Source organism: Lontra canadensis, unplaced genomic scaffold, assembly GCF_010015895.1.
Source record: "Lontra canadensis isolate GAN:19392208 unplaced genomic scaffold, GSC_riverotter_1.0 scaffold28, whole genome shotgun sequence".
NCBI lineage: Eukaryota > Metazoa > Chordata > Mammalia > Carnivora > Mustelidae > Lontra > Lontra canadensis.
The window spans coordinates 4,508,100-4,526,133 of record NW_022631022.1 but is presented as its reverse complement, the minus strand read 5'-3'; the positions used below and the strand labels follow the sequence as shown (position 1 = coordinate 4,526,133).

General features: G+C 39.1%; 1 protein-coding gene across 4 annotated transcripts in view; it reads left to right on the top strand.

Moving 5' to 3' along the window:
* The window catches only part of TRIP4 (thyroid hormone receptor interactor 4), a 67,263-nt gene that overhangs the window by 37,064 nt on the left and 12,165 nt on the right, over positions 1-18,034 (top strand). For all 4 annotated transcript variants that reach the window (XR_004383546.1, XM_032864723.1, XM_032864725.1 and 1 more), the window contains exons 10-11: positions 4,677-4,801; positions 6,493-6,584. Coding sequence is in view for 3 of the 4 variants with exons in the window: in XM_032864723.1 (XP_032720614.1) it covers positions 4,677-4,801; positions 6,493-6,584 (217 nt within the window). In the remaining variant the exon portion in view is untranslated. The remainder of the gene's footprint in view (positions 1-4,676; positions 4,802-6,492; positions 6,585-18,034) is intronic.

Below are 18,034 nucleotides of genomic sequence, written 5' to 3'. Positions count from 1 at the left end.
TTTGTTCCCTCTCTTGCTGTCTATCTCTGTCAAATATACAAATAACAAAATCTTAAAAAAGAAAAAAAAGAAAGAGACAGCTATGTTAGGGATGCATGCCTGGGTGGTTCAGTCAGTTTGGGCATCTGCCATTGGTTTGGGTTGTGATCCAGGGGTCCTGGGATCAAGACCCACATCCCCATGTCAGGCTCTCTGCTCAGCGGGGAGCCTGCTTCTCCCTCTCCCTCTCCCTCTGCCTGCGACTCCCCCTGCTTGTGCTCTCTCTCTCTGTCAAATAAATAAATAAAATCGTTTTTAAAAAAAAAGAAAAAAAAAAAGAAACAGCTACTCTTAGCATTTTAGAGGGTTTACTTATATTTTTTCCTGTGTAAATTATTATACAGGGAGACCATAATATATATTATGTTTTACTTATTTCACTTTATCACTGCAACATATTCATTTTTCCTTTTTTCCCAATTTTATTTTATTTTATTAAAGATTTTATCTTTTTATTTGACAGAGAGAGAGAGATCACAAGTAGGCAGAACAGTAGGCAGAGAGAGGGAGAAGCGGGCTCTCTGCTCAGAGAGCCCGACGTAGGGCTTGATCCCAGGACCCTGAGATCATGACCTCAGCTGAAGGCAGAGGCTTAACCCACTGAGCCACCCTGGTGCCCCCTTTTTCCCAGTTTTATTGAAATGTAATTAACATATAACATATTAGTTCAAGGTGTACAATATAATGATTTGATATAGAAGTATATATATTTTTTAAAAATTGTCTCAATAAGTTTAGTTAACATCTGTGACTTCACATAGTTACAGATTTTTTGTTTGTCATGAGAACTTCTTTTTGTTTTTAAAAGATTTTATTTATTCTGGGGAGGTGGGGAGAGGGAGAAACAGGATCCCCACTGAACAGGGAGTCTAATGGCTGCAGGGCATGGGGCTTGGTCCCAGGACCCTGGGATCATGACCTGAGCCCAAGGCAGATGCATAACCAACTGAGCCACCCAGGCGCTCTTGTCATGAGGACTTTTAAGATCTACTTTCTTAACAGCTTTTAAATATACAAGACAGTATTTTTTAAAATTATTTATTTATTTATTTATTTATTTATTTATTTATTTATTTGAGAGAGAGCAGCAAGGGGGAATGGCAGAGGGAGAGGGAGAAGCAGGCTCCCTGCTGAGCAGAGGGTGCAACGTGGGCCTCAATCCCAGGACCTCTGGATCATAACCTGAACCAAAGGCAGATGAGCCACCCAGTCGCCCCTATATAATACATTATTGTTAACTGTGATTACCAGCTGTACATTACTTCCCTGGGACTTACTTACCTTATAACTGAAAATTTTTACTATCTTTACCCATTTACCTCTGGCAACCACCAGTTTGGTCTCTGTATCTATGAGTTTGCTTTTTTTCAGATCCCACGTATAAGTGAGATCATACAGTATTTGTCTTTTTCTGCCTGATTTAGCACAATGCCCTCAAGCTCTCTCCATGTTTTAAATTAAATGGCTGGATTTCCTTTATTTTTATGGCTGAATAATATTCCATTGTGCATATATACCACATTTTCTTTATCCATTCATCCATCAGTGGACATTTGGTTGTTTCCATGTCTTGCCTATTGTACATAATGCTGCAGTGAATGTGAGAGGCGCAGATATCTTTTTTCCCCCTTTGTATTTTGCCTTTAGAGTTTATTATGCCTAGGCAGTGTCCTAACTCATAATAGTAATAATACCATTTATTTATTTATTTAAAGATTTTATTTATTTGACAGAGAGAGACACAGCGAGAGAAGAAACGCAAGCAGGGGGTGTGGGAGAGGGAGAAGCAGGCTTCCAGCCAAGCAGGGAGCCAGATGGGGGGCTTGACCTCAAGACACTAGGACCATGAACTGAGCCAAATGCAGAGGCTTAACAAGTGAGCCATCCAGGCGCCCCAATAATACCTTATATTTAAATAGCTTTTTACAGTTTTAAAAGTAGTAGCTCTATGAAAGAGATTAGGCCAGTATTATTATAATCTTGTACAAATGAAGGCATTTAGGTAAGCAAAGATAAAGTAGCTTTCTCTGAATTACAAAGCTCGTTTGCAGAAGAGATGGAACTAGAGTTAAAGTTTTCAGAGTGTTTTTTCCATTCTTACTGAGTAAGTTTCAGTCATTTTTCTTCTGAAAGAAAATTTTTTATTGACATTTAGGATCAGTCATTTCTACTTTGGTGTTTTCATTATTAGCTGTGACTTCCCTCCTTCATTAAGGTGCATGCATTACCATTTTTTTTCCCCTCTTGAAGGTCAGGCCTTCTTGCTTTGGCTTGTAATTGTTTTATAGTTCATGTGTGTAGTGCCATTAGAACAAATGCGTGTGAGGGACACCTGGGTGGCTCAGTCGATGAAGCGTCTCAGGTCATGATCCTGGGGTCCCGGGATTGAGTCCCACATTGGGCTCTCTGCTCAGTGGGGATCCTGCTTCTCCCTCTGGCTGCTTTGCCTGCTACTCCCCTGCCTGTGCTCTCTCTCTGACAAATAAATAAATAAAATTTAAAAAGAAAAAAAGAGGACAAATGTGTGTGAATCTGCTTCTGCTTCAGAGTAGCTGGGCCCTCAGATATGTGTTTTTCTCATTCAGTTTTCTACAATTAGGTTATCTTTTCCATCTTCCAAAGTAGAAAACTAAACAGTTTGCCTTCTGCTGAGACAATGAGAATGTTTACATTTCTCTCATCCTATTTTGGATCTGTGTTATTCAGATTTTGTTACTAAAAAGAACAGAAGAGCAGCATCCTGCCCACAATAACTAATCCCACCAAAATAAAACGGGTGGTTCTGCCACATTTGTGAGACCATTTTCCCAATAACCCTTCAGGTTATTCAGTGTGGAGAGAAGAAAGCTGATGATTCATTCTTCATGTATTATTGATCACCTGCTATGTGTCTGGCACTCTTTCACTTCATCTATATTGGAAAATGAAGGATATGAGAAAGTCCCTATTTTCCAATGTGAGAATTTTGTAATAGGGGTATGTTATCAAGGTACTTAACTTCATTTGGTTGGAACTAAAAGACGAACATCCTTTTTCTTCTTTTTCTTTTCTTTTTTATTTGGGTATACTTGACACACAGTGATAACATTAGTTTTAGGTGTACAGCTTAGTGACTTGACAAGTTTATACGTTATGCTTTGTTCACCACATGTTTCCCATTTTACTGCTATTACAATATCCTTGTATTCCTTATGATCTGCTTTTTATTTCCATGAGTTACTCATTCCATACTGGAGTCCTGTATCTCCCTCTCTTCTTCACTCATTTTGCCCAATTCCCCCTCTCCCAGGAACATCTTTTTATAATCCTTGGAGAGTAATTAAATTCTTTTGAATACATTGTTATTCTACTTAAAGATTCTTTCAAACTAGTCAAGTTGTTTAATTATCTACAAAGAACATAATCCTTTATAGAATACTTAGAAAATATAATTGAAAGTGGTTATAATTTAAAGAGTGAAGATGATAAGTATTTTCATTTTCTTAAATTCTATTAAGTAATGATTATAAAAGTACTCTTCTTAGAGATTTATGTGTTGGTGAGGATTTTTCTGTTAGGTTAGAGAACAATTAACAAAGCTTCCAAGAAAATGTTAGCTTTTCGCTCAAAGAAGAGCAAGGTTTTCCTTTTTTGTGGCACAACTTAGATACCTTGAAAATGTAAGATTTGGGAGCACCTGGGTGGCTTAGTTGGTTAAGCATCTGCCCTCAGCTTAGTCATGATCCTAGAGTCCCAGGGTTGAGGCTCCACATGTCATTGGGCTCCCTGCTCAGTGGGGAGTCAGCTGCTCCCTCTCCCTCTGCCCCTGCCCCCACTCATGTTCTCTCTCTCTCTCACTCACTCTTGAATAAATAAAATCTTTATTTTATTATTAATTTTTTTAAATTTTATTTATTTATTTGACAGACAGAAATCACAAGTAGGCAGAGAGGCAGGCAGAGAGAGAGGAGGAAGAAGGCTCCCCGCCGAGCAGAGAGGCCGATGTGGGGCTCAATCCCAGGATCCTGGGATCATGACCTGAGCTGAAGGCAGAGGCTTTAACCCATTGAGCCACCCAGGTGCCCCTATTATTAATTTTTTTAAAGATAAGATCTTAAAAAAAAAAAAGTAAAATTTGGGTGGTAGAAGTTCCAAGGCTAGTGAAAGGTACTGAGAGCTATTCTGAGTTACAGAGATCAGGTAAAAAATAGGACCTGAAAGAGATGAATTGTCTTTGTTCTTTTTTTTTTTTTTTTTTTTTTTAAGATTTTATTTATTTATTTGTCAGAGAGAGAGAGCACGCTCACAAGCAGAGGGGAGCGGCAGGCAGAGAGAGAGGCAGACTCCCTGCTAAACAGGGTGCCCAAAACAGAAATCAGTCCCAGGACCCTGGGATCCTGACCTGGGCTGAAGGCAGACAGTTGACCGTCTGAGCCACCCAGATGCCCGAATTGTCTTTGTTCTGATGATAGAAAAAGCTGGAGAACAGGGTTCATACTCCAGTGAAGGGTATTACATGTTTTTCACACAAAATACCCCTCTTTGTGAAATACTTTCTATAGATCTCTTGGCTCAACTGGATGATTTGCTGTTTTAAATGAGATCCTCTAGGATACTAGAATTTAGGCCCTTCCTTCTCAATTTGTAATTGTTTTAAGGGTGGAGGGCAGAAGCTGGTACACTCCTCACAGAGGACGACTTTGGATCGCAGCCACAGCCAAAAGACCCTCCCCTCAAGAAGTCTCAGAACTCCATACTACATATCGTGTTCTTCATGGGAAAGGTAACAGCCGTATATTCTCCTTTCAGTATTATTTGATGGAGAAAAGTCATTGTTGTTGATGTTCATCTTCTTTCATTTCTTTCTTCCTATGATTTTATTTTTTCTGGGTGAGTTGGTATGAGAGGGACTTTTATCTTTGTGTATATTTGTTTCATGGCAGGTCATAGATAGCTGTTCAAATCATTAATTCATCAACCAATGAAAATAAAAATAACAGGGGTGCCTGGGTGGCTCAGTGGGTTAAGGCCTCTGCCTTTGGCTCAGGTCATGATCTCAGGGTCCTGGGATCGGGCCCCACATCGGGCTCCCTGCTCAGTGTTGAGCCTGCTCCCCTCCCCCACCACCGCCTGCCTCTCTGCCTACTTGTGATCTCTGTCAAATAAATAAATAAAATCTTAAAAAAAAAAAGAAAAGAAAAGAAAAGAAAAAGAATAGTTCCTAACACCAGATATTGACCAACTGGTTTTAATTTCTTTTTTTTTTTTTTAAGATTTATTTATTTGACAGAGAGATCACAAGTAGGCAGAAAGGTAGGCAGAGAGAGAGGAGGAGCCAAGCTCCCCACCGAGCAGAGAAACCCAATGTGGGACTCAATCCCAGGATCCTGGGATCATGACCTGAGCCGAAGGCAGAGGCTTAACCAACCCACTGAGCCACCCAGGCACCCCTCTTTTTTTTTTTTTAAAGTAGGCTTCACACCCAGCAAGGAGCCCAGTGTCGGGGGGGACTCTTGAACTCACAACCCTGAGATCAAGACCTGAGTAGAAATTAAGAGTCAGATGCTTAACTGACTTGAGCCAATTTTAATTTCATCTGAGAAAATTTATTTTCTTTCTTCCTTCCTTCCTTTTTCTTTCTTTCTTTCCTTCTTTCTCTCTCTCTCTTTTAAATTGTGAGAGCAAAATGACTACTATAAACTCTGGGATCTTTAGATTGGGAAGAACAACCATAGTAAGAATTTTTTGGGGGGAGTGACCCAAATAGATATCTGCTGTGGGATTTGGACAGGTCAGAGTTGGTTGACTTAAGCAGTATATTTTGGAAGTCATCCCAAGCACATCAAGTTTGGATCCTAAAAACCACTTCTGACCTTTAGGTGTCTTGTTTTTCTTCCTCTTATCTAACTCATACAGTTGTTTTAAAGGTAGAATGAGAGGATAATTACAGAACTACCCTTAAAAGTTTTTAGGAAACCAAAATTTTAGGAATCAAAAGTTTATGTTTCCTTAAAAGCACATTTTTCTTTTTGACTGATATGACTGGCTTGTTTTAAATTTGTGTTGTCTTATTTTTTTTCCCTAACTCCCTATGTTCTGTCATTCCTATATTTTTTTGGTTTTTCTCTTCACACCTATAGCTTGTTTCCAAAACCCATCACCACCAAATTCAAAGCTAGTCCAGCTGAGTATAGGTGGAATTGATTTGTTTGAAGTTATAGGGTCCTTGAACTTTGATGGTGTCAGGGTAATTTTTTTTAATAGCTTAGGATGTGGATAGTGGACTAAGCCAGCCACTCACTAAATTTTTTGCTAAAATACAAACAGTTGTGCTAAATAAAAACATCATTTTTTTTCCTGTGTCTACAAATACATAAGAGAGAAAGTGATTTGTTCAGAATTGGAATCAGATTGGGGAGTTTCAGGGTCACAAAAAAGGAAATTTATATGATCCTTCTGTTATTCTTGATTCAGATGTGGAATTTCCCAACGACTATCCATCAGGTTGTCTTTTGGGCTGTGTGGACCTCATTGACTGCTTGTCCCAAAAGCAGTTTAAGGATCAGGTGAGTAAAGAGTAATTCTCTTGGACACATGCTTGGTTTGCTACCATAGTTGACTCATAGATCCTTCAACACAGAATATCGTGGAGATAGTAAGGTGTTAGCAACTGAATTCAGACGTGTGAGGATAATCTTTTCATAGGGAAATATTGGAAAGAGAAAAGATCAGGTCAGAAACAGAAAAACTAGTGATGTTTTGGTTTCTGATGCATGTACATTTCTGTGTGACAAGCTATTGCCCCAATTAGGCTAAAGAGTACAGGGTCCTTATCCTTTCATAAAACTTTGCTGCTTTTGGTAAAGAAACCTTCCATTATCCCTTAAATTATTTCAGTTAGGTGGTGGAAATGATAGGATTTGTTATTTTGGAACATTTGGTCCATGCCAGAGAATTCATGATAGGCAAGTATGTTTGAATTCTAATTTCCTGGACTATGCCATATTTGGGGTATATTTAAGAGAGCGAGAGAGTGTGTGTGTGCATCTGTGCGCATGCACGTATATAGGTATATATTTTTGTTTATTTTGATCACTAAAGATTGGACTGACATAACTAGAGTTCATTTTTGAACAGCAGAGGGAGCTGAAGGACTTTAGCTTAATTGGAGAACTGAAATTTAGAGCCTTGTATTTATACTCAGACCAGCAAAAATCAGAATGGGAAAGTCTATCCTTGGAGCCTGAAGCATCTTACCTAACAATATGGTTTTCCTGTTCTTTGAACAGTTGCTTTAGGCAACCACGGTGCCTAGGAAAATGTTCTTCAGTTTCATTTTTCTCAGTAAATTGTTTTCCAGATTTATTTGCTTTTCAATATTGTTATTACTGTTTATAAAAACTGTTCTTGTCTATCTTACTCTCCCTACCCTTTCCTCGTAGATTTTAACCAATAGTTAGTATCCCTTTAGTTTTCTTTCATTTTCTTGTGGATTGCCTCCTCAGTCCTCTTTGATTACTTTATGTATATGAGTATACTGCATGCATTTTGGCATGAATTTGATCCCTCGCCTCTTGTTCTGCCCTTATTACCTGGTCCAAACTTAGGCAAACCATAGACATGTGGTTGTTTTCCACACTCTTGTGCCTATGCCCCTGTGGGTCTTTCACCATTTTTCTAGGATCTTCTTTGCTCTCTTCCTTTCCCTTCCCAGCCCCCCCCTTTTTTTTTCAGTCTAGAAGTAAAAATTATAAAAATTCCATACATTGGTATTGGCTTTATAGGGTTTTTTTTTTTTTTTAAGATTTTATTTCTTTGAGAGAGAGAAAGTGCGTGCAAACCTATGAGCTGGGGGGAGGGGGGAGCAGAGACGCAGGGAGCTGAGCAGGGAGCCCAATGCAAGGCTCAATTCCAAGACCCTGAGATGATGACCTGAGCTGAAGGCAGACACTTAGACAACTGAACTACCCAGGTGCCCCAGACTTTATAGTTTTAAAGACTCTCACAGTCAATAATAGCTTAGTATGACTTAATATGTTATTAATATATTTTCTTTATAGGATATTTGCATTCTGAATGGGAACTCAGGAGCATCTGGCAGTGTGGGTGGGGGGGTTTGGTAAGGGGCCTTCCTTTATTTTCTTATTTGTTGATCAAGCAATCATCTGATATAAGGTCAAATGATTTCAATCACTAGACAGCCTATCTTCTTTCTGCCACAGGTTTGTGTAGAGAAGGATAAGAAACTGTAACCCTAGCCTATGGAGTATAGCAAAGTTTATGGGAATTAGAAATCTAATTAACAAAAATCTTTTTCGTTTCTCAAAGATACCTCTCTTTCAGGTCAGCATGATACTCCTCTTCAAGCTTAGATATGTCTTTTATCTTGAGGATACTGAGGGCAGCACATAGAAATATAGGAATCCTCCCATATGTTCCCAGCTGGAAGTCCTGGCAGCTCTCCCTATGAATTTCCCAATGTATGACATTAGAATATCCCCAAACACCGGAAGCCAGTAGGCTTCATTAAACAGGAATCCCTTACCCATTTTCCCTATGATCAGCTTTTCTGTGGCTTTCCCCCACTGTTTCTTTTCTGTGTTTGGGGGTAGCTCAAGAATGTATTCAGAATTGATAGTAGACCTATTTGGAGATTATGTATTGGGTAAGGATCTTTAAAAAGTTATAGCTTTGGTGTTTGGCTGCCTTTTAGAAGATGTCTGAAGCCTCTTTGGTAATCTGCCTGTCCCTGACCTAGGGTTCTATGTTGTAAGAAATGTGATTACCTAGCCTGTTTTACAAACCTTATTCTCATTTCTGTAATAATGAGTTGCAAGTTTAGAAGTAATAGCTCTAGACAAGCGTTTATCAAACTATTCCATGCATAAGTGTTCTCTGGAGACATAAAAATGGGGGAGGTGATTGTCTATGGACACATACATTTGGAAAATGAATTTGTATCAAATAAATGTATTTGTTTACTGCAGACTTTTTCAGGCCCATTAAGATGCTAGTGTGCGTTATGACTCTGATACATCTAGTGGATATAACATGCAGTGTTCCAAAAACTTTTAGACCATAAAATCCCCTCTCCCCACCCCATGCACACTGCCTAGTTACTAACTGCAGAACTGTTATCTTGTGGTATATACAACTTAGAAAGTGTTAGTCGACATATGTTTGGTTTTCTTTTATTCTCACAGGTTATCTATGAAAATGAGGGAGAATCATCCAGGAATTGGTTTCTTGACCTGTGTCTTCTTTCTGCATCTTCACACTCATTTCTCATCACCCAGCTGAATTATATTTTCTTTGAAAACCAGTGTAGCTCTAGTAATTTTTATTTCAACTGAAGCTAATATCCTAAGTAATTTGGACCACATTTTACTTCTCCATCTTATTCCTAGTTTTTTCCTTCCCCAAAGAAACTCAGTAACTTACTTCCTGACCTCACATTCTTGGCCTTTCTTTGATAAGTTAAAATATACTAAGCCCTCACTATTTCTGGCATAGTGTGATCATTTAGTCTCTTAAAAAAAAAAAAAACCACACACACAAGGTTTTATTAGTGGTTGTTTAAAATCAAGTACACTATATACTCTGACTGATTTTTTAAAATATGTGCTAAAATTGCTTTGCCCTGAGCTAAGAACTCCTCTTCCTTTTATCTTCTAAGAGTAGTATGGCTGGCATGGATAATTTATGCCAGAAAAAAATCCCACTGGACCGTCAGCCCTCCTGAGTAATGGCAGGGAATCAACCTAAACAAGGTAGGAATGATACAGAAAAGGCTGTGGGTTCAACTCAAGAGAGAAAGGTAGATGCGAGTCATCTAGTTACAACTTCTCCTGTATTCCCCTGGAAGGAGCCCATGCCGTTTGCCAGCATTTTATCTGCCAGCAGCAGATGTAAGCTCTCAAAAACAGCAGGGAGGATGTTGACTGCAACAATACATCAAGGCTGTGGTTTGTAACCTCAATAGTAAGGCAGTTAAAACTTTTTTTTTTTTAACAAAGACATTTTGATTGCCAAATCCATAACCATTAGCAGCTGTGGTTTGAACAGTTCTCTAGACCTAACAAGTTTTCAAACAGAAAGTTGAGTTGGTGGCTTTTGTTTCTACTTGTCTGTGTTGTGTTTGTGCTATTTATATCTCTGCCTTCAATAGAGAATCTGATTTGTCTGAAATTTCCAAGGTCATTGATTGTTCTGTTTCTTCTGACTAAATCCATTCCTCTCCTGCCAGCATACTGACCCTTCAGTCCATTTGATCTTATGGCTTTTATAATAGCCAAGACCCTGTCTTTAAAGAGCTCTGCTGAAGCAGTTCTGCTGGGTGCCTATGTAATTGACATCAGCAATAGAATTGAAGTCTTCATTGGGAAGAGAGTATTACTTGTAAGGGTATCCAAGTGATACAGATCTTCAGGATGATTAATAAAAATGTAATGGAAATCATCAGTTTCTATCACCAATGTGTTGTATGCTGATCTAAGAGGTGAGAAATTAGAGGATGAAGGAATATCAACATTCAAACCAGACATTAGCTTTGAAAAATGTGGAGTCCCCAGATTCCCCAAATTTTCTTTTTCTTTTTTTTTCAAAGTAGCCTCTATGCCTAGCATGAGGCCTGAACTCACGACCCTGAGATCAAGAGTCATATTCTCTACCAACTAAGCAAACCAGCCCCTGCAAATTTTCTTTTATGTGGAAAATGGGGATGCCTGGGTGTCTCAGACAGTTTAGCACCTGCCTTTGGCTCAGGTCATGATCCTGGGGTCCAGGGATTGAGCCCCACATCAGGCTCCCGACTCAGCGGGGAGCCTGCTTCTCCCTCTGCCTGCTGCTCTCCCTACTTGTGCTCTCTCTCTTTTTCTTTCTCTCTGACAAATAAATAAATAAAAACCTTTAAAAAAATGTGTAAAAATGTCCTCTCTGTTGTACTGAGAAAACCTGCATATTTATAAACCTAAAATGTGTATTCCTAAGGGATCATGAGAGCTGTGTCAGAGACCCAACAAAGAGGGGAACTGTGTATCTGCCACAGCTAGTCTGACCCTAGGCAGTTCTTTAAAATCACAGCTCACTTGAGTGAAACAGGGAATGTATTTTCAGAATTCTCATGAAGACTAGAATATTTACTAGAACTTCTAGGTCAGAACAAAACTGTCTTTACAGTTGTTTTATAACCTGAATGTCAAGTGCCCACATGCTGAGTTGAGGACAACCATGTATGTTTTTTAATAATTCAGAAAGCATTGTACTTTCTATTGTTCTTATCCCGAACAGAGGAGGGAAATAGTAACCCTTATCTGTGCATTTATATAAGTTCTTTGATGTTTAGCTTTTCATCTGAAAATGAACATGTAATTCTTTTTTTTTTTTAAGATGTTATTTATGTATTTGACAGAGATCACAAGTAGGCATAGAGGCAGGCGGTGGGGGTTGCGGGGGGAGGAGGGGAAGCAGGCTCCCTGCTGAGCAGAGAGCCCAATGCTGGGCTCTATCCCAGGATTCTGAGATCATGACCTGAGCCGAAGGCAGAGGCTTCACCTACTGAGCCACCCAAGCGCCCCTAATTCTTTTTTTTCTTTTTTTAAGATTTAATTTATTTATTTGAGAAAGAGAGCACAAGTGATGGGTAAGGGGCAGAGGGAGAATGGTAGAGAGAGAGGGAGAAGCAGACTCCCTGCTGAGCAGGGAACCTGACATGGGGCTCGATGCCAAGACCCTGGGATCATGACCTGAGCTGAAAGGAGATGCTTAGCTGACTGAGCCACCAAGATGCCTCTGAAAATGAACATACAATTCTTAAGATTTTCTTAAGTATTATTATAAACACTTGAGTGCCTACCATAAATCAGACATTGTTTTAGACACTAAAAGAAACAGAAAGGTGAATCAGCCATGGGTTCTGCCCTCAGAATGTTTGAAAGACTGCTAGACAGATGAAATACAAATGTAAACAAACAAATACAAAATAAAAAGCAATGTAAACAAACATGTAAACAAAATGTAACAATGTAAACAAATACAAAATAAAAAGCAAAATTACTGTCTTGAAAAGTAGAGTGTCACTGAGGAATTTAAAGGAGGAAAAGGTTGCTTCCAGCTAGGAGGGATCTCAAAAGACTTTATTAAGACTATGGCTTTTGAATTGGCCTTAAAGGGTAGTAATAATAAAATCTATTACTTTTGATCAGCTGTTATATGCCAGACCTATCATGTATGTTCTTATCCTCACTACAATAACAACAACAAGGTATTGTTACCCCTCTTTTAGGGACGAGGAAATTTAAGACTCAGTTAAAGTAACTTGAGTACTATTAGTCAGTAAATGATAGAGTTGAGATTGTTGTTCAAGTCTTTCTACATAGTTGATTGAGAGGCATATTCCAAGGAGAGGAAGAAGTGTGAGGTGGAAGTTATGGGCCTGTCCAGAGAATAATAGCAAACCAGTTTGTTGAGAGAGGAGTATGGGTGAGAAAGAGGAGGAAGCAGCAAACAAGAATGGAAAAGTATGTTGTGGTCCAGTGGTAGATAGCTTTGTATGATAAGCTTTAGCGGTAACACTTTTTTCTAGTCAGTTGTGGAATGGAGAAGGGGTGTTTGGAACGTGGTCATGGCCTTGATTTAGGAAAATGGATCTGGCTGCAATGTTGAAGATGGATTACAGTGAAGATCCTGAAGGTGGGTAGACTAATGTCATTCGAGGGTCAAGATTTTTTTTAATTTAATTTTATTTATTTATTTGACAGAGAGTGAGCACAGGCAGATAGAGTGGCAGGCAGAGGCAGAGGGAGAAGCAGGCTCCCTACTGAGCAAGGAGCCAGATGTGGGACTCGATCCCAGGAGGCTGGGATCATGACCTGAGCCAAAGGCAGCTGCTCAACCAACTGAGCCACCCAGGCATCCCGGGTCAAGGTATTTTTAAAAGTCTGTTCTAGGATAATGCCAGTGAAATGAGACAAGAGGGGAACAGATGTAAGGGGTTTTAGGTAGAATCAATCACTTAATGTAACACCTTCATTTTACCTGTAAGTAAACCCAGGCTTAGAGACAAAGTGGTCTGCTTGATCTAGAAAGTCTAGAAGGTCTAGACCTGAGCCGAAGGCAGAGGTTTAACCCTCTGAGCCACCCAGGTGCCTCGAGATTACTTAAAATCTTAAGAAAAAAAAATTAATTCCACACACAGTATTATGGTTTTTTACTTGGATAGTTTAAAATGTTTTAATCTGTTTTGTTCTAAAAGACAAATGTCATTTTATGAAGGGGTATTGTTAATGTTAATAGCACCAGATTACCTAACAATGATTTTACCTTGGTAGGTTAACTGATGTCAAAGGATGCTCTAAGCTCTGTCTCATAATAGTTGTTCTCAGTTGAGTCAACCAGCCATTGGGAGTTAAACTCTAAAATTATCAGATCCCCTAAGTCGAGTTTTAGCGTTCTGAGTTATTAGTCCCCAACGTAGACTTCAATGGTTAAGGACCTTACAATGTAGTATCTTTAATTAAGAGCAATTCTCTTTTAGTTCTTACTAGTTTAAGTTGAATTAAAAGCGTGCTATATGAAATTTAAGACCAAAAATAATTGTCATGTATGGGTGATTCCCATTTAGGTCTTTATGAGTAAGGGCAGAAAAGCTACGAGGTTAATTTTAGAAAAAATATACTTGCTTAGGTTCTCTTATGTATAGAAGTTCCAGCATAGGATTCCAAAGGGCATAGAAAGCCACATTGGAAACTTAACTGTGAGTAGGATGGGACCAGGAAATCAACAGTATGTGGCTTCAGCTAGATCATTTCCCGCAAATGGCTCTAAAACCCTTAAGCTGCATATCACTCATACGTTATTCTTTTCACTTAGAGCAAACATGAGCTCTGTAGCATTGAGTTGTAACCCCCTGTCTTTGATACTGAGCACATGACTTGAATTGGGTACTAGTACATGGGAGTTCAATATCCCACCTTGGGCCAGCTGGCATGATCTTTATTCAACTCCAGTCAAATATATAGTAGTTTTCTTGTCAAAGCCTCATGATCAATATGTCACTGATGTGAGAAAACTTTTATTCTCCAGTAGAGTGTGGCCTAAGGTACTAGTTGTGTGTCCTGTGAACACCTTGAATTGCTTTGAAGGAAAATGTACACAGCTATTGGAGAACACAATTGCTTTCAGGATATGCTTCTTTGGATCTGTTGTGCTTTGTAGCCTTTTTATCAGACTCATTTCCTTCTCTCCTTCTGAGTATTATCACCTCAATCTTCTTGGAGTTGGTTTTCCGCTAACTACATTTCAGAGCCTGATTTCATGTCCTATCTAGTTCCCTAAAGTTCAAACCAAGAAAACCTATAGCAAATATATGTTCTTTGTCAATGAGTTCTTTCTTAACTGTTTACTTTAGCTTTTAGTCCTCTGGAGACAGATACAAGACTTAAAGGTCATTTGGGGATTTGTTGAGAAGAGTGACATCTTGCAGAGTTGGTGAAAATGGCCACTTGGCTCTGAATTAGTTGTGATTGCCAAAAAACAACTAAACTTTTTTTTCCCCTTACAAAAATGGCAAAAGAAATGTTTTCTAGAGGACTGGTGAACAATTTTCCTCTGGAGAAGAGAAGAAAATGGCTGTTTAGTGTTAATTACCTGTTATGTTAGACAGCTATGAAACTTATGAGCCATGAAAAAAGAGTAGGCCCAACCCTCTCCTCCTCCCCCCAGGCTGGAAACCAGGTGATAGGGGTCATGTTTTCTTTCTTTCTTTCTTTCTTCCTTTCTTTTTTTTAAATTATTTTTTATTGTGTTGTGTTAGTCACCATACAGTGCATTATTATTGATGTAGTGTTCCATGATTCATTGTTTGTGTATAACACCCAGTGCTCCATGCAGTCCGTGCCCTCCTTAATACCCATCCCTGGGCTCATCCATCCCCGGGCTCATCCATCCCCCAGGCCCTTCCCTTCTAAAACCTTCCATTTGTTTTCCCAGAGTCCATAGTCTCTCATGGTTCATCTCCCACTCCAATTTCTCCCCCTTCATTTTTCCCTTCTAATGTCCTCTGTGCTATTCCTTATGTTCCACAAACAAGTGAAACCATATGATAATTGACTTTCTCTGTTTGACTTATTTCACTTAGCATAATCTCCTCCTGTCCCATCCATGTTGATGGAAAAGTTGGGTGTTCATCTCAACACCCAAAAAATGGAAGTCATGTTTTCTTAGGCAAGAACAGCCGCAACTTCCTGAGGAATCTGTTGCTGAATTTGAATGGTTCCTTTAAATTGCTTGATTTTACAGCCCACATTCCTTGATCTGTCTGTTGTGCTATCTCAGTGACCCTTTCTTTAGCATTCTCTCTAAATGGGATATGATATCCAAAGTTTATTCACATTGTTTACAAATATGAACCTCCTTTCTCTTAATTAATTTACTTTTCTTTTTTTTTTTTTAATGTAAGCTCTACACCCAACATGGTGCTTGAACACAACCCCAACATCAAGAGTTGCATGCTGTACCTACTGAGCCAGCCACGCACCCCTTATTTAGTTTTCTGTCCATCAGCTACATTTTAGTCTCTGACTCTCAGACCAAAAATCCCTTTCTTGTAAGTCACTGACATGCCAGTGTTTAATGTGGTTCATAGTACCCAGGCCCCAGTTGCAGAGATTATGCTTTTCTGAACGTACTGAGGCTCTGCCAAACTGACTTTGCTTTACTGCACTCTACCCCTTTTCCCAATACAAGACCTTACTTTACTTTATTCTTTGCAGACTGCTTTGTTCTTCAGCTCTGTTTCTTGTAGCCTCTTGAAGTTCAATATAAGAGCTTAGAAAAAGGAATATTCACATAAAACTCTGATTTAGATTAAGTTGGGAAAGTTGATTTTAATGTTTATCTTTATTGTGAGGCACGAGTGGGTCTCAGGAACCTGTTGGATAATTTATCTATCATTTTCCCCATTATTTGACATTTGCTTACTCTGTTAATGTATGTCAGCGTAGTTAATATTAAACATAGGGCCTTATTGGACTACTTGCCAAGACACAAAAGTTCTAATTTAGCTTTAGGGATAACAGATTACAGAGTAGCGCCTGCTTTTACCCAGAGTTATAGTCCTAAGAGTCTCTAGTTCCCAGCATGTGTGCATTTAGTATAGTTACGATAACCTTAATGTGTGGGGCGCCTGGGTGGCTCAATTAGATGAGCGTCTGCCTTCAGCCCAGGTCATGATCTTGGAGTCCTGGGATCAAGCCCTGTGTCGGGCTCCCTGGTCATTGGAGAGCCTGCTTCTCCCTCTGCCTGCTGCTCCCAAAGCTTATGCTCTCTCTCACTCTCGCTCTATCTTAAATAAATAAATAAAATCTTTTAAAAAATACTATGTCTTTAATCAACAGTTACAAATACGACATATGCAGTGACATTAAAAAAAAAAAGATAACCTTAATGCACAGGTTGTTTTCATTATTCTTTCATTCAGAAAATATTGATTGCCTACAATGCGCCAAGCATGATTCAGGGTGCTGAGGAGTAAACAAAATAAACGAAAACCCTGGCCTTCATGGGAGTTTTCATCCTTGTAAAGGGAGGCCAAATTTAAAAATGCAGTGGTGCCTGGCTCGTTCAGTTGGTAGAGCATGTAACTCTTTTAATTTTTATTTATGTATTTATTTGACAGAGCACACACAAGCAGGAGGAGGAGCAAAGGGAGAGGGAGGGGAAAGAATCTCAAGTAGACTCTGTGCTGGGTGTGGGGCTCAGACTTACTGTCCTGAAATCAGGACCCGAGCCAAAACCAAGAGTTGGATTCTTCAACTGAGCCACCCACGTGCCCTGAGCATGGGACTCTTGATCTCCAGGTTTTGAGTTTGAACCTTAAATTGGGCATAGGGATTACTTAAAAATAAAATGTTTTAAAAATTTAAATAAATAAATTATAATGTATTAGATGATGGTAAGTGCTATAGGAACAAAAAAGGGTTGAGAGTACCAAGTCTGTGAGGAGATTCATGCTCTTATTTTAAATAGAGTGATTAGGGAAGGCTTACTGCAAAGCTGACATTTAAACAAAGTTCTGAAGAAAGAGAAGCCTAGTGGATATCTGGGTCATGGTAGAGGTGGGAGCATTCTAGGAAGAGGGAATAGGCAAGTGCAAAGATCCAAGAACAGGAACAACCTGGAAGTCAGTGTGGCTGGAGTAGAGTGAAAGTGGGGGTAAATGTAGTAGGAAAAGATGTCAAAGAGGAAATAGAGAGCCAGACTCTCCAGGAACCTGAAGGTTATGCTGAGGACTTAGGCTTTTATTCTGAGTGAGATGAAAAGCCACTGGAGAGTTTTAAGTAGTGGAGTGTATGATCTGATATATTTTTTTAAATAGTTCTGGCTGCCCTGTTAAAAATAGAAGAGAGAGAGGTTAAGGGCAGAAACAGAGAGACCAATGAGGAGATTATTGTGGTAATCCAGGGAAACATGATGGCTTGGACCAGGGAAGTAGCTGTGGAGGTCTTAGGAAGTGGTGAGATATTGGATATCCTTTGAAGGTGGAGTTAACAGAACTTCTCAGTGAGGTGGTTGTGGGAGTTTTGGCCTGAACAACTGGAAGAATGGAATAGCTAGTAGGCTGGGTATCTATTCATTCATTCATTATTCATTTTAAAGGGGGGAATGGATAAGAGAGGAGCAGGTTTGGAATTGAATCAGGATCTCTGTTTTGTAAAATTTTATTTGTACTGTGCTAAAATATACATAACATAAAACTTACCATTTTAACCTTTTTTAAGTGTACGATTCAGTGGCATTCTGTACATTTATAATGTTGTGCAACCATTGCCACTATCCATTTCCAGAACTTTTTCATCATCTCAAACAGAAATTCTGTCCCCATTAAATAATAACTTCTTCCTCCTCCCTCTAGCCCCTAATAACCTCTATTTTCTGTCTCTTTGAATTTGCTTATCCTAAGTACCTTGTATAGGTACTCATCAGGTAATATTTGGCCTTCTGTGTATGGCTTATTTCA